Source organism: Manacus candei, unplaced genomic scaffold (genome assembly GCF_025592945.1).
Source record: "Manacus candei isolate 608988 ecotype Guabito, Panama unplaced genomic scaffold, ASM2559294v1 h1tg000078l, whole genome shotgun sequence".
NCBI lineage: Eukaryota > Metazoa > Chordata > Aves > Passeriformes > Pipridae > Manacus > Manacus candei.
In genome coordinates, this window is record NW_026138126.1 from 2,523,435 (window position 1) to 2,537,052 (window position 13,618).

Consider the following 13,618-nt stretch of genomic DNA (forward strand, 5'->3'; position numbering starts at 1 on the left):
GCCTCCTTTAATGAAGGAGAGCAGGGACAGCACCTGCAGGTCACCAGAGAGAGCCTCGACACAGAACAGGCAACTCAAGTGCAGGACAAGCCAAAGTGCAGCTGGAGGAACATTCAGACCAAGGATGAGTGTGGATTCTCTTCCCCAAAAAGGACTGATGCTCTTCCCTGTGGGCCTGTTCCTGCCCAGGCAGCACTGACAGTGCCTGTGATGTGCCCCAGAGTTCCTGTTGCTCCTGCAGCAGTGAGAGGGGCTGAGACCAAGCTTTAAAATACAAGGTCCTTCCAGTCTCCAGGGAAAGCAGAGGCTGAGCAGTTCCCCAGCACTGACCTGCTGGACAGGTGACACAGAGCAGGGGCTGTGCCAGCCTGGACAGGGGCAGTTTGTGTTTCAGATCAGCATCTCCCTAAAGGAAGGTTCCTCCTTGTCCCCCCACAGTGACAAAGCTGCTCTAAGCCTTTGCCTGCCCTCTCACAAGACCAACCCTCCCTGTCCAGACCTGCTCGCTCCAAAGGGTCTGGCATTATGGAACTGCACAGGGATTGTTTTAAAAAGGAAAGACAATGCTTGGAATGAATGTGCTGCAGGAGCTCTGGGTTCACCCCCTCTCTTGGGACAGAGCACAGCTCCAGCTCACAAAGCTCATTCTCTGGGACACTCAAGGAAGTTGGGGCTGGGACACTCCTGGCACAGAGACCAAGCAGCTTTGGAGAGCCCCAAAATGAGGGGAAGGAGTAAAACCCCCATCAATGATGCTCACACCATCTGCACCAAGATGCTTGATTTCAGCTGGCTGGAAAGTCCTGACGAGGCCACACCCTCTGGCCCCTGACTGAGGTGATCCCAGGGGGGCCTGGGTCAGACATCCTGAGCCCACCCCAATTCCCCCCCCCGAGCCCCAACCTCCAGCACAGCACCCACCAGCAGCAGCAGCTGCTCCCTCTGGCCACTCTACACATGCTGCTGGAGTAAAAGGAGATTAAATTTTTAGCTTTTTGAAGCCTCTTGCCTTGAGCTCAGAGGCAGGTGAGGCTGCAGGTATTGAACTGCTCCCACATCCCCTCCACCAACCCCTGAGCCCCCCCCCAAAGCCTGCAGAGCCCCCCAGGTGGGATGGGGCAGGAGCTGCAGTTGTGAGAACGAGCTGTCAAGCAGCAACTGAAAGGGGAAAGTTTCTTGAGAGACTTTTGATAGACTATTTGGTAAATACATGGATACATGGAACAGCAGCAGCTTGCACGATCCCCCAGCTGTGCTCCCGAGAAGCACAACCCACAGCCTTCCGCATCCGCAGGCAGGGCAGGGAAGTCCAGGTCCCGTATTCCAGGCAAGAAAACATCAGTTCCTGAAGATCCTCACCAAGTCCAGCACAGTGCAGAGGGAAGAGCTTCCCACCAGCCCAGCTACCTTCTGGGACCCACTTAACCCCTCCCGAGTGCTGCTGTGAACACAGATTGGGGGACCGAGAGCAGGGTCCCAATTCCCCACCCCTCTACAAGGAATCCCAAGGACAGTGAAAATTGTAATGGGAATAAAGAGATTTTGACCCTCTTTCTCAAGCGAGGTTCATAAAGCACATGAACAAGACCTGGCTCCCTCTGGCCTAAAGGACTTCCTGTCTTCTCTCTGGGAGATGAGGATGGGATTGCTGGATTCCAGACAACGCTGTGGTGTGTGTCCTGCTGATGGATGAGCCTGAACACCACCCCGTGACACCAAACCCTCTCACCTACAGCCCCCGCAAAGCAAGCCCTCTCAGACACCCGCAGCAGTGATTTCCACCAGCAGACGTGACCCCAGGCAACACCCCAGTCACACAGCTTTCTGTCCAACAGAGTCCACGAGCACAGCAGCGCTGGCACAGTTCCGTGGCAGAGCCAGGCTCCCGCTTCTGCCTCCAGCGTGTGGATGTGCCCGCGCTCCCTGCCTGCCCCGAGGGGTGGAGGGGACGGGTGACCCCAGGATACACGCACGAGCACGTGGGGGGCTGAGTGGCTCCAGGAGGATCAGGGTCCAGACGAGCCCCACGTGGGCCTGGCAGGGCAGGGAACTCACTCTCCAGCATGGCCAGGCCCGGGAGGTGCCCAGTTCCCGTCTGTCCGTGCCCGCGGGTCCGGAGCGGGCAGAGCCGGTCGGATGAAGCGTGGACTCCAAGCACAGAGGGAGGGGTGATGCAGCAGTGCAGCACAGGGGGAAGGCAGAGCCCACCACGACGTCCAGGGAGAGCTGAGTCCACGTCACTGTCGACAGGACCGTGCGCTGCCCCCGCACAGTGTCACAGACGGGAGAAGTCACTAGAGAGTTTGGATCCAGGTGAGTTGGCATGGCTACTTTGGACTGTGGTAACGTGGGAGTAATTCTATTCCATGGCCTTTAATACACTGCATTTTCATAGCACCTTTCATCCCAGGGTTTAAGTGCTGTAACGACGTGGGTACTGTACACCCATCAGCACAGGGGAAACCGAGGCACAGAGTGGTTTAAGTGACTCGCCTTGGGTCACTCAGCAAAACCGTGGCAGAGTCTGGACAGCCTTAAACCTCCTGACTCCCTCAGTTGGTCAGACCACGCTGCTGCCTCAAATGAAGCCACTCCTGTCCCTGCCCTCCCCAGCAACGTGCTCCTACCCCTTCTCCGGTGAGGTCTCGCGCTCCTTTCTGATGCACAAATATATGGAGAGAAAAAAAAAAAAAAAGTGCAGTAAACTAAATGTTTAAAAAAGCACATTTGTGCTGTCTCTGTGCAAAGATAAAAGAAATAAATACATGATTAAAAAATTAAAAAGGTTCACAGTATCACACATGGATAGGTAGCTACGGTAGTGCACGTCTGGAAAACACTGTGTTACTACCCAGGATTCTCTACACCCAGCTGGAATTCTCTGCCGGGAGCTGCGGGTGAGCGGGTGGTTTCTTTGCTGCCCACGTCTGGGGTGAGTAGAAATACACGGTTATAGTTTTGCTCCGTCCTGAAACGCAGTGCCCGGGGTCCTGCAGTGCAGCAATACTGGTGCCAGCAAGCTCTTCCCCATCCCACTGGAACGGCTGCATCAACGAAAAGGGAACACATCGACCTGCAGAGGGAATCGCTGCTCTCTGGGACTTCTGTGTCTGCATAGAGATTACTGCAAGAGGCAGAGAGAGGAGAGTCACAGAACCATGGAATTGTTACGGTGGAAAAAGACTTCCAAGGTCATCAAGTCCAATTGTTAACCCAGCACCACAACGATGTTCACCGTGTCACCAGGTGCCACATCCACATACTGAACACTTCAGGGATGGTGACTCCACCACTGCCCTGGGCAGCCAGTGCCAGGGCTTGACAACCCCTTCCCTGAAGAAATTTTCTCTAATATCCAACCTAAACCTCCCTCGGTGCAGCTTGAGGCTATTTCTTCTGGTCCTGTTGCTTGTTCCCTGGGAGCAGAGCCCGACCCCCACCTGGCTCTACCCTCCTGTCAGGGAGTTGGAGAAAGCAAGAAAGTCCCTCCTGAACCCCTTTTTCTCCAGGCTGAGCCCCACCCCACTCCCTCAGCTGCTCCTGGCGCTCCAGACCCTTCCCAGCTCTGTTCCCTTCCCTGGACACTCTCCAGCCCCTCCATGTCCTTCTTGTCCTGAGGGGCAAGAGAGTTAACTCCCCCACGTCAGTCAGGTCTGTGCCCCACCAGCTCCCCAGCACAATCAGCACAAGGAAGAGAGGCTGTTCCACACCCTCCAGCAACGACAACGTGACTGGAAAACCTCAGCTCCCCAAAGCTTTCCCTGCACCAAATGATTGGGAACAAGCCACAGCCCTCGCTGAGCAGGCCAGGGCTCTGCCAGCACCAAGCTGGCCCGAGGGGCAGCCAGGCTCTGCTGCAGCCATGCAGAAGCCCCACGCTGCCAGAGGCCAGGCTGACCCTGCAGAGGGAGCACAAGCTCCGACCTCGACCCACCGGGCACCGGCACAGGGTTGTTGGACACTTACTGTATCGCTCTCCTCATCGGAGACAGAGTGGAGCTGAGCGCTATAGTGGAGCGGGGAGTAAACCCAACTCCTCTCGTCTGTCGGCTGCCAGAGTGGCCAGAGACGGCGGGGAGAATGCAGGGAGAGCAGCAGCAGAGCAGGGAGCAAAGGAGAGAAGAGGAAAAAATAAAAGGAGAAAATAAAAAGAGTAGGAAACAATACAGTAAAAGAACAGCTGTCCACCTGGAGGGAGAGCACTGAGCTCAGGGCCAGCTCTCGGCAGAGGAGACTTCCTCACCCTCAGCACATCCTGCTCCCTGCCAGCTGGGACATGGGATCCTGCACCAGCTGCAGCAGGGGTGGCACAACCTCCCCTCTCGCAAGGACAGACTTTTAGAGCTTTTGAGATGCCAGGGAAACCTCAGCTCCCTGCCATGGCATCACCCCAGCTCCAGAGAAACCAAGGGACTCAGGAAGTGACTTACCTAAGGGAGTGACAGAGCTCTGGGTTTCTGCTCTCTCCTCCCAGCTCTCACCCTCCCATTTCCAGAGCCCTGTGCATGCTACAAACTGGTGTCCAGGGAGGCTTTTACAGGGAAACTGGATTTGTTTGCTGTGCCTTCCTCCTTCTCTGGAGAAGGCAGTGGAGCAGGGGTGAGACCATGGCAGATGGTGGCCACAGAAAGGAAAGTTATCACTGAGATCTTTGAGACAGTGGAGTGATGGGAACAAGTACAACATAGAATGCAAAACACAACTGGATCCTGGAAAGAATGAGGGGAAGGGGGTGTGCACTGAGGGACAGTTATCACAACACTGGGCATTGGTGTGACAAGACACACTCTGCTGCTGACACAGCACAGATCCAAGGGCTGGTGTCTGTTTTCGGGGTTACAGAGGGGCCAGGCTTCCATTGCAAACAGGCTCTTTTCTTCCTAGAGAGAGGAAACTGCCCACTTTGACCCAGCCTCGTGTTTGCAAAGGAAGAGAAACAGGACTGGATACTCGGAAGAAGCCTGGGGGGTTTCCCAGCCCAGGAGGCGAGTGTGACAGCCTATGAGGGACAAGGAACTACAAGAAGCCAGAGAAGCTTTGAAGCACTGGTTTCTGCATGCTGAACCCTCCAGTAACTGCAGCTCCATGAGCAGACACTGCTGGGAGCAAGGAGGGACAAGAAACCTCTGCCTGGAGGTTCTCACTGGGCTCTGCCGGAGGTACAGGAAAGCTCCCCACCACATCAAGCCGGCCCCACATCCTGTTTTTCATCTCTCCTGACTGAACCACGTGCTCCAGCCAGTCTCTTTCAGAGCCTTTTAGGAGCTGGGATGCATGCAGGGAGCTGCGGGAGATAAAGGAGCATCCGGTGCTTGGCATTAACCCTCCCGGTGCCGGGGCAGCCAAACCCAGCCCAGGGGCCGGAGGAGCTGCAGGAGGAGTTGCTTCTTTGCCCACAAAGGTGCAGCACCTTCCTCATGCCATCAGCCACGGCCAGGAGCACATTCCTGCCCCTGCTTCCCCATGCACCCTGCCTGGAGCCTGCAGCTCTCCCAGAGCCTGAGAAGGGAAATACTAAACTCCAGAGCACTCTGAAATCTGAATTCAGCCCCGAAATGCCTCCCTGCATCTTTAGGAAATGAAAACCCTCCCTGCTCACTGAGCACCTGCAGTGAGGAGGGAGCACATTGATGATGCTGAGACGGGCTGGAGAGCTGAAACCAGCCCTAAACCAGCAGCAGCTTCTGCCTCATTTGGTTTATGAGCTGCTGCCCACAAGCCAAAATGGTTCAATTTGCAACTGGATTTTTAGCAGGTTCAAAACATCTTAATGGTCTCTTTAAAATCCTCTTCCTGGGCTGAGGGAGCTGAGCGTGACATCACCTACAAAGGCCCTGGTGCCTCTCTGGCCAGGTCTGGTACTTAGAATCAGAGACTGGTTTGGGTTGGAAGGGACCTTAAATCTCATCTCATTCCACCCCCTGGCATGAGCAGGGACACCTTCCACTAGCCCAGGTTGCTCCAAGTCCCGTTCAACCTGGCCGGGAACACTTGCAGGGATGGGGCAGCCACAGCTGCTCTGGGCAACCTGTGCCAGGGTCTCACTACCCTTACTTGACAGTTTGCCCAAGGGCTGGGTGACACCCAGGGCAGGAGCTGTGTCACCAGTCTGCAGAAAAGCAGAGCAGAGGTCATGATTCTCCCAGATCTTACAGGGAGATCCATTGGTGGGATTTCAGTATGCTTCCCCCATTTCTCCTGGGCTGGTTCCTAATGCCCACCCAAGCCAGAGCCCCAGCAGCCCAGGGAAATGGGGTGCTGGCCCCAGTGTTTCAAAGCTGCAGCTCTGCTCCCCTATGTGCTGTGCCAGCGTGTTCACTTACAATCCCAGAGGAACGCGAGGTAGTTCGGAGTCTGCGCTGGCGGGGAGAGTAAATCCAGTACCTCCCATCTGTGAACTGGGTGGACCCAGGGCAAGTGAGGTGAGAAAGGAAACAGAGGAAAAAAAAGGATGATGTGAAAGAGAGGATGAAAGAGAAAGCAAAAAAAACAGGGGGTTGGACAACTCCAGGCCTGAACGGGTCAGCGGGTGGGAAAGCCGTGCAGGAAGAGCAGCGCCCATGCCCTGCCACACTCTGCACTTTTATTCCCTGGGGATGAACAGGAGGATGAAGTGCTCTCCTTTCAGAAGAAGACTTCCAGTGATCAGATCCCAGTCCCCTGGGACTTGTCAAACCCTCCTCTGCACACAGCATCCCTTCACCCACCACCCAGAGCACTCCTGCAGGAGCAGCTGCGGTCCAACCCTGCTGCACTCCGGAGCAGCCTCACCTGAGCTCCAGCTCAAGTGGTTTTCCAAGGAGAGCACACATGGGAACCCAAATCAGCTTTTCCCTTCATCCCAGCAGTGACAAACACTCCACAGCACACAATACACATTTAATGCAAAACTCAGATGAAGTATGAAATGCTGATGAGCAGTCAGGCACGCTCTCCATGAGCACTCACTGCAGAGTTTTCTCCTGGATAGAGAGGTGCCCCTCAAGGTGAGGGAGTTCATATGCCCAGGGACAGGGAGAAGAGGAGCTGACCCTCGCTAGAAGACACTTGCCAGTGGAGCAGGCAGGATCTGCCTGCACACAGCTGCCATCCACAGGCAAGGAGGGAGCAGCGGTGTTAGAGGAGCTGTTTGCACTCTGAACAGCATGCACCAAAACCCAAACAAGCTGTAAAACAGAGCTGATTCCTTCCACAGCTCCCACGAGCCTCAGAGTGACTTGGCAATGAGTGAGCAGCTCTGCAGCAGAGTCACACGAGCCCAGGGAAAGGCCAGTGTTGCCATTTTTAGTTTAGCCTGAAGGAGCCCATCACATGGGCTCAGCTCATCTCCAGCACCACAGAACCAACAGCAACGAGTCGGAGCAGGGGGGAGCTGGGCACCTCTTTTAATGAGGGTTCCAGTGCGCAGGCACAGGGGAGAGCTCAGCTCTCATGGGGCAGATGCTCAGCTCTGCTCTGGGAATCCATGGGACAGGTACATTTTGCTGTAACAACTCTTCTCTGGACTGCAGAAGTTGCTCAGCCATGGCGGGAGCGGAGTGAGGGACAGCGCCAGGCTCCACGGCACTCTGCTGCCAACCACCAACTTACTCCCTGGCTCAGCTCTAGACTCCCACTGCATCCCCCAATGCAGCCTGCAGGGAAAGGAAAAGCCGGAGATCACCAGAGCCCGAGGTCACCCCCTGCAGCCACTTCCCCATGGGTCCAGGCCATGTTTGTGCCAGGAAAGCAGCCAGGACCTCTGGCTGAGGAAGGAAAAACCTCTCTGTTGCACCCACATCACCTTGGCTTGTCCCAGGAGCAAACACGTTGGCGCCTCAGCACTTGTGCTTGGAAGTGGAGCAGCACAGCTACCTGTTTGATCCTCACTAGACTCTGGTTTGAGTTCTCCAGTTCCCTGCATTCAAAAACCCACCCGGCACTGAGATCTCAAGGTGCTCCACAGCAAGATGTCACAGGGCACTCACTGCCCTGAACCGAGACTGGCAGCCTCGCCCAACCCTTCCCATCACACCCCAAGGGGCAGGGGGAGAAGGTCTCTTACAAAGTATATGTCTGTGACTGGCACGTCATCTTCATCCGAGGCCTGGCTGGCTGGCTCCGAGGCCTGGCTGGCCGTCTCCACCTCTATGGTGGCTGTGGATGCGACAATGGCACAGGCTGAAGAAGCTGCCTCTCTGCAGGGGGGAAAGAAAGGACAGTTTATTCACTGCAATCAGCAGGAGTGAGCCAAGACTGATTTACTAAACAGCTGAAGACGCTACACTGCCACATGCAGAAAGGTGAGGTCAGAGGTAACCACACCCAGCCCCACCAAGGTGTCTGGGGGAGCACCCATCTCTCCAGGAAAGCTGGAGCCCAGCAAAGCCTCCAGCACAAGCTGCCACAGCCCAAACCCCACAGTGTGGGCTCAGCAAAGCTGCCCAATACTCCGAAACACTCACTCTTTGTCTTCTTCTTCAGGAGCCACGATCTCAACGTCACACTTGGGCTCCAGCTCCACACTGATCTGCTGCTCCTCCTCGACCCGCACCTCCTCGTGTGACCTGGAAACCCAAGAGAGACAGGCCCAGAGGCTCAGCTGGGCATGAGTTATGCACAGCCCTCAATTTTAGGTCAGCCTGAATCAGTCCTGAGCCAGCCCAGCCCCTCATGCAGCTCTGCCCCAGCACACAGCTGGGGCACCCTGGCACTGAGCTCCCGGCACAGACTGAGCAGCTGACTCCAGCTCAGAGGGAGCAGTCAGACCTGCCAGGATTGAGGGTTTGGATAAACAAAACCCCTGGGAAAAAGAGTCAGTCTTGGCAGATGTTGTGCTCAGGACTAACAAGGTGGGAAAAGAGGACAAGAGGGAAGGGGTTAATCAGCCAGTGCTGCAGGAAAGACTGGCAGTGTCAGATGGAGCATGGGAGGAAAGAGAACTGGCCTCCAGGGAAAACTTGTGTCCAGAGTTAGCCTGGCACAAGGCCAGAGCCTCTGACCTCTTCCAAGACTTCCAGCACACCGAAGCTGCTCCAGGGTTGACATCAGATTTATCTGCACACTGGAGCTGTTTCTGACAGTATTCACTTTAATATCTCATGCTATTAAAGTAATTTCTCGTGCCAGCAGGGCTGGCTCCATTGTCCCCATGGGAAGGAGGAGCAGGAGCCTGCCAAGCTGAGGGCACAGTGCTGGGGAAGGGCCGAGCTCCAGGTTCACTGACAGCACTGCCCTGCTCTGGGCTGGGTCTGGCTGGAGCCAGAGCCTGTGGGCAGCATTTCTGTTCAGCTCCATGCCAGGGAACTCACTCCTCTCTTCCTCACAGGGCTGGACTTCAAACCCAGAGTGAATTCCACAGCAGACCAGAATAACCAGAGGTGTGACACATTCTAGAGCAAATTGCATAAGTTTTTTTCCATCTCGGCTCAGGAATGTAAATTCTTGCTTTAATAACTTTGTGCTTGCACTGGCTTTCACCAAGGGATCCCAGAGTGCTCTACACAGGTCCCTGCATCCCCAGGAAGGGCACACGAGGCACCAGCACCAGAAAGGGAGAAAACAGGCAAAAACCAGCACGGCTGTGGGGGGTGGGTGGAGTTCTGGCAAATCTGTGACAGATGGATCTACTCTGACCAACACACTGAGCTCCTTGAACAATCCCAGGACAGTCACTCTGATTCACCTGACCTGTTTCTGGATGAGCAGCCACTCCCTACAGCAGCTCCCTCCCTCCATGAGGTACTGGTGAGTATTTTGGGTGAAGTCCCTGCATTTGCCACACAGGTCCCACCACTGGGGCCCGGGTTTAAGTCTCCAATTTTCAGCAATTTCCAACAAGGGATTCTGCAGGAGGTGAGGTGTGTCACAGGTCCCTGCCCTCTAGGGGCAGGAATTTACCAAGATTCAGTAGCAAGCAGCATCCAGAGGTATTTTCATTAGGAAATACCACAGAAAGGGATTTTTTCCCAGTGTATGTGGTCTAAACTCAGCAAACCACTCAAAGCTAGGAACAAGGGCAGATGTCTGTAACATGGTGCAAACTCTTGTCTTCTAAAATCCTTCCCTTCCTCTGAAGCACCAAACACTGACTGCAGGGAGAGAGGACATCAGCCTGTCTGGCAGCTCCTCTGGCTATGGCACATCCCAAGACCGAGTCTCTGATGTCATTTCAAACCCTACAACACCTACACAATGTCCTGGAAAGCCAGGGCAGAGCCAGCAGCACATGCAGGGTCCTCGTGCAGATCTTGCTGACACGGGTAATGGGGTCATTTTTACTGGTGTAAAACCATGCACAGTAATTCCACAATATGAGCCTGTAAATCAGACATCCCTCTGCAGCAGAGGATTTCTGTCCTCCCTTGCCCTTGGCTCTAAGCCACCACAGGAGGGGAAAAACCTCACAGTCCCTGAAAGTACCTCAAACCTCACAGTTTCTGAAAACAATGGAAGCTATTTCTGTGGGGACTGAGGGTGCTCAGTGCCTCACAATGCCCCTTCCCAAACTCACACCCACCTCGCCCAGACCACAGGCAGATGCTCAGAGGAGGGATGTTCCTGCTATTGGGGTTTGCTTACTCACAGGGGACATAAAAGACCTTTCTTGACTCTCGTGCTGGCTGGGTGGGTGAATCTGGACAACTCTGTTGTTTCCCCTTCCCATCAAATAATGGTGGTAATTGCAAACCACTCAGGGATCTGCTTGTAAGGAAAATTCTGTGTAAGAAATGGGGATCATGTGATTGCAGAAGCAGCTCAGTATCCTGCAGAGGACCATGCCAAAATTCCCACTAAGCCCTCCAAGAGATCATTGCACAGCAATAAACGTGAGGCCTCTGTGCAGCAGAGAGAAGATGAGACAAAAAGAGATGAGACCCTTTTCTCACCTGCCATCCTGCCCTGAGGAGTGTGTGCGCCTCCTGCAGAAAGAAAGCAGAAGAGAAGAGTTTGAGGAGCAATTTAAGCCAGAAATCCTGCACTGTCCCCAAATCTACCTTCCCACCCCATGAGGGAGATGTTCTACTTAACAGCTGACACTTCTCCCAGCAATAATTAATCCCATCAAAGCTGTGTCTGCTTGCTCCCAGGAGAGATTTAATTAAAATCGGTCATTAGCATTCCAGAGCACAGGGCAGGCTGCCGGGATGCAGAGCATGGAGAGGAACAGCAGCCACTCGACTCCAGGGGGAGCAGGGGATGAGTGTCCTCACCTGTACCTGGGCTGCTCAGAGGTCTCCGAAGGGGATCGCTCGGGAACAGAGAGGGATGTGGACGACAGTGTCGTGGCTATGGAGGCTGTGGTAGCTTCTTCGAAGGAAGGAGGAGTGCAGGGCAGCAGGTCTGGCCTGCCTGCTGGCCCAGGGTGAGGGCAGGAGAGAGGCAGGAAGAAGAGATGAGTAGGTCAGACACCAACACCTCACCTACACCAGCCCTGTGTGAGGCTGTTCCACCATCAACCTGCACACTCACACTGGGACTGGGAACTCAAACCACAGACAGGCAGGAAGTTTAACTGGTCCATGAACTCAACAGCCTCTCCCAAGGCATCCTCTGGAGAGAGTACCACTTGCAGCACGAGAAGCAGGAAACAATGCCAACAAAGACACCTCACTGGTGACCAAAGCTGGATTAAAGGCTTGGATCACCAAGGATGAATATCCAAGTGAATTAAGAGATGAACTGAGTGCTCCATGCCTTGCACAGGGAGCAATCCAACACCCATCCTCCAGCACTCAGCTGTAAATCCAGTCAAGATGGAAGTGACAGAAAGGCAGTACAGAACCAGGCCATTCCTCTGTTTTTCAGTGGCATGATGTTGCCCCTTATAACTGCCCAAACACTGCCATTGGAGTCCTGCAGTTCCCAGTCATCTCCCTCCCACTTTTTTTTTCTTTTTTAAAGGGTGGAAAATGCAACTTTCTGATGGCTTTTGGACTATGGCTGGTGGTGCCCTTGGCAGCAGCTGCCCTGCAGCAGTGATGCAAGCGACTGTTTTTACTGCACACCCACACAGTGCTACAAGGAAGGGATTTGGTCTCCTTTGATGCAGAGGTGTCGCATCAAGTACCTGCACTCTTACTTTCTCCCCTGTCCTGGTCAGGTGTAGCACCTGCAAAGCACAGCAAGACATGCAATGAAGAGCTATCCATGAGGGAAAGCCCTGCGGTCAGAGCACAGTGGGGGACTTGTGGAGAACAGGGGAGGATCCTAAGGAACTGCTGGGAAAGAGAGGGTGAGCACAGAGCCAGGAGCCCGAGTGGGACCATCACCTTCATCATCCAGCGTGGGGTAGCTCCTGGCTGCCCTCAGGTCGTACTGAGTGTCGTCCTGCTCGGAGGTGAGCTGGCTGGCCGAGAACGCCGCGGTGGGACCGGTCGCCCTCACAGCCAGCAAGGCACTGCGCCCTTTCTTCGAGGGGGAGGACTTCAGAGCTGGGGGAGAGGAGGGAGGGAGAAGATGGAACCACCACCAAACAGCTGCTGTCACTCCAAAGGCACCTTTCCCTTCACAGGATGAGGGTCTGCCCTCACACACACAGACACACACACAGACACACACACAGACACACACACAGACACACACACACGGGGTCAGGCACAGGGACAGCTCCTGGGGAAGAGCCCAAGCAGACCAAGGCAAGCTGTGACAGCCTGAGGGCTCTGCAGTTCCCAGCTTTGCTATCTATCATGGAATCATGGAATGGGTTGGGTTGGAAGAGACCTTAAAGCCCACCCAGTCCCACCCCCTGCCATGGGCAGGGACACCTTCCACTAGACCCATCTCCAAGCCCCTCCAACCTGGCCTTGGACACTTCCAGAGACAGGGCAGCCACAGCTTCTCTGGGCAACCTGTGCCAGGGCCTCACCACCCTCCCTGGGAAGAATTTCTTCCCAATACCCCATCTAACCCTGCCCTCTGGCAGCGGGAAACCACTGCCCCTTGCCTGTTTATTATAAAAACTTCCCTCTCCTCCCTTTTTCTAAGCCTCCTTTAGGCCCTGGAAGGGGCTCTCAGGTCTCCCCAGAGCCTTCTCTTCTCTGGGCTGAACACCCCCAGCTCTCTCAGCTCTATCACAGTGGAAAACCCTGCTCAGGCTCCAGCCCAGACTCCCCACAAGGGCTGCAGCAGCAAGGCCAAGGTAAAGCCTCACAGCAGCTCCCGGACTCGGTACTTACAGGAATTCTTTCGGAACACCGTGTTGGTCATGAATTTGAAGAATCTCTCTGCATAAAAGCTGGGTCTGTGTACTGACACCGTGTCCTAGAACAGCAAGAAACAATTGTTTAATTTTGAAATGATCCCTCAAGGCAGAATTTCTGCAACGACCAACGCAGTCTTTTTATTCCAACATTTAGCACTGATAGAGCCCTAAAATGGAAAGGCTTAACTGAAATGCTCTGATTAATGCTATAAATAACCCTGAAGCGTTGCCTCTGATTGCATTTGATTATATTCTTGCTGTGATTTCATAATGGATTTTGGTGATTTTATTCCTTTGTAAACTTCCTGGATTTTTAAAAAATATTGGCCTGATTGTACACATGGTATTTCTTCTGGCTTTGCTGGCTGCCATTCCAAGCACACCTGGATACCTTTGTGTGCAACACAGACACCCAAATTCAGCCAAGGGTCTCTG

The 13,618-nt window shown here is 54.4% G+C and overlaps 1 protein-coding gene across 10 annotated transcripts in view; it reads right to left on the minus strand.

The window, feature by feature from the left end:
• Positions 1–2,712: 2,712 nt before the first annotated feature.
• The window catches only part of PIP5K1C (phosphatidylinositol-4-phosphate 5-kinase type 1 gamma), a 47,334-nt gene continuing 36,428 nt past the window's right edge, over positions 2,713–13,618 (minus strand). For 2 of the 10 annotated variants that reach the window (XM_051810598.1, XM_051810592.1), the window contains 9 exons: positions 13,158–13,242; positions 12,252–12,413; positions 12,050–12,091; positions 11,193–11,334; positions 10,869–10,901; positions 8,445–8,546; positions 8,045–8,177; positions 3,967–4,050; positions 2,713–3,124 (listed from right to left, as the gene is read on the minus strand). In XM_051810598.1, coding sequence (XP_051666558.1) covers positions 3,122–3,124; positions 3,967–4,050; positions 8,045–8,177; positions 8,445–8,546; positions 10,869–10,901; positions 11,193–11,334; positions 12,050–12,091; positions 12,252–12,413; positions 13,158–13,242 — 786 coding nt within the window. In that variant the 3' untranslated portion in view covers positions 2,713–3,121. Of the gene's footprint in view, positions 3,125–3,966; positions 4,051–6,259; positions 7,635–7,783; positions 7,898–8,044; positions 8,178–8,444; positions 8,547–10,545; positions 10,681–10,868; positions 10,902–11,192; positions 11,335–12,049; positions 12,092–12,251; positions 12,414–13,157; positions 13,243–13,618 lie in introns of those variants that run through there. The other 8 variants (XM_051810589.1, XM_051810590.1, XM_051810591.1 and 5 more) reach the window with 8 other exon arrangements.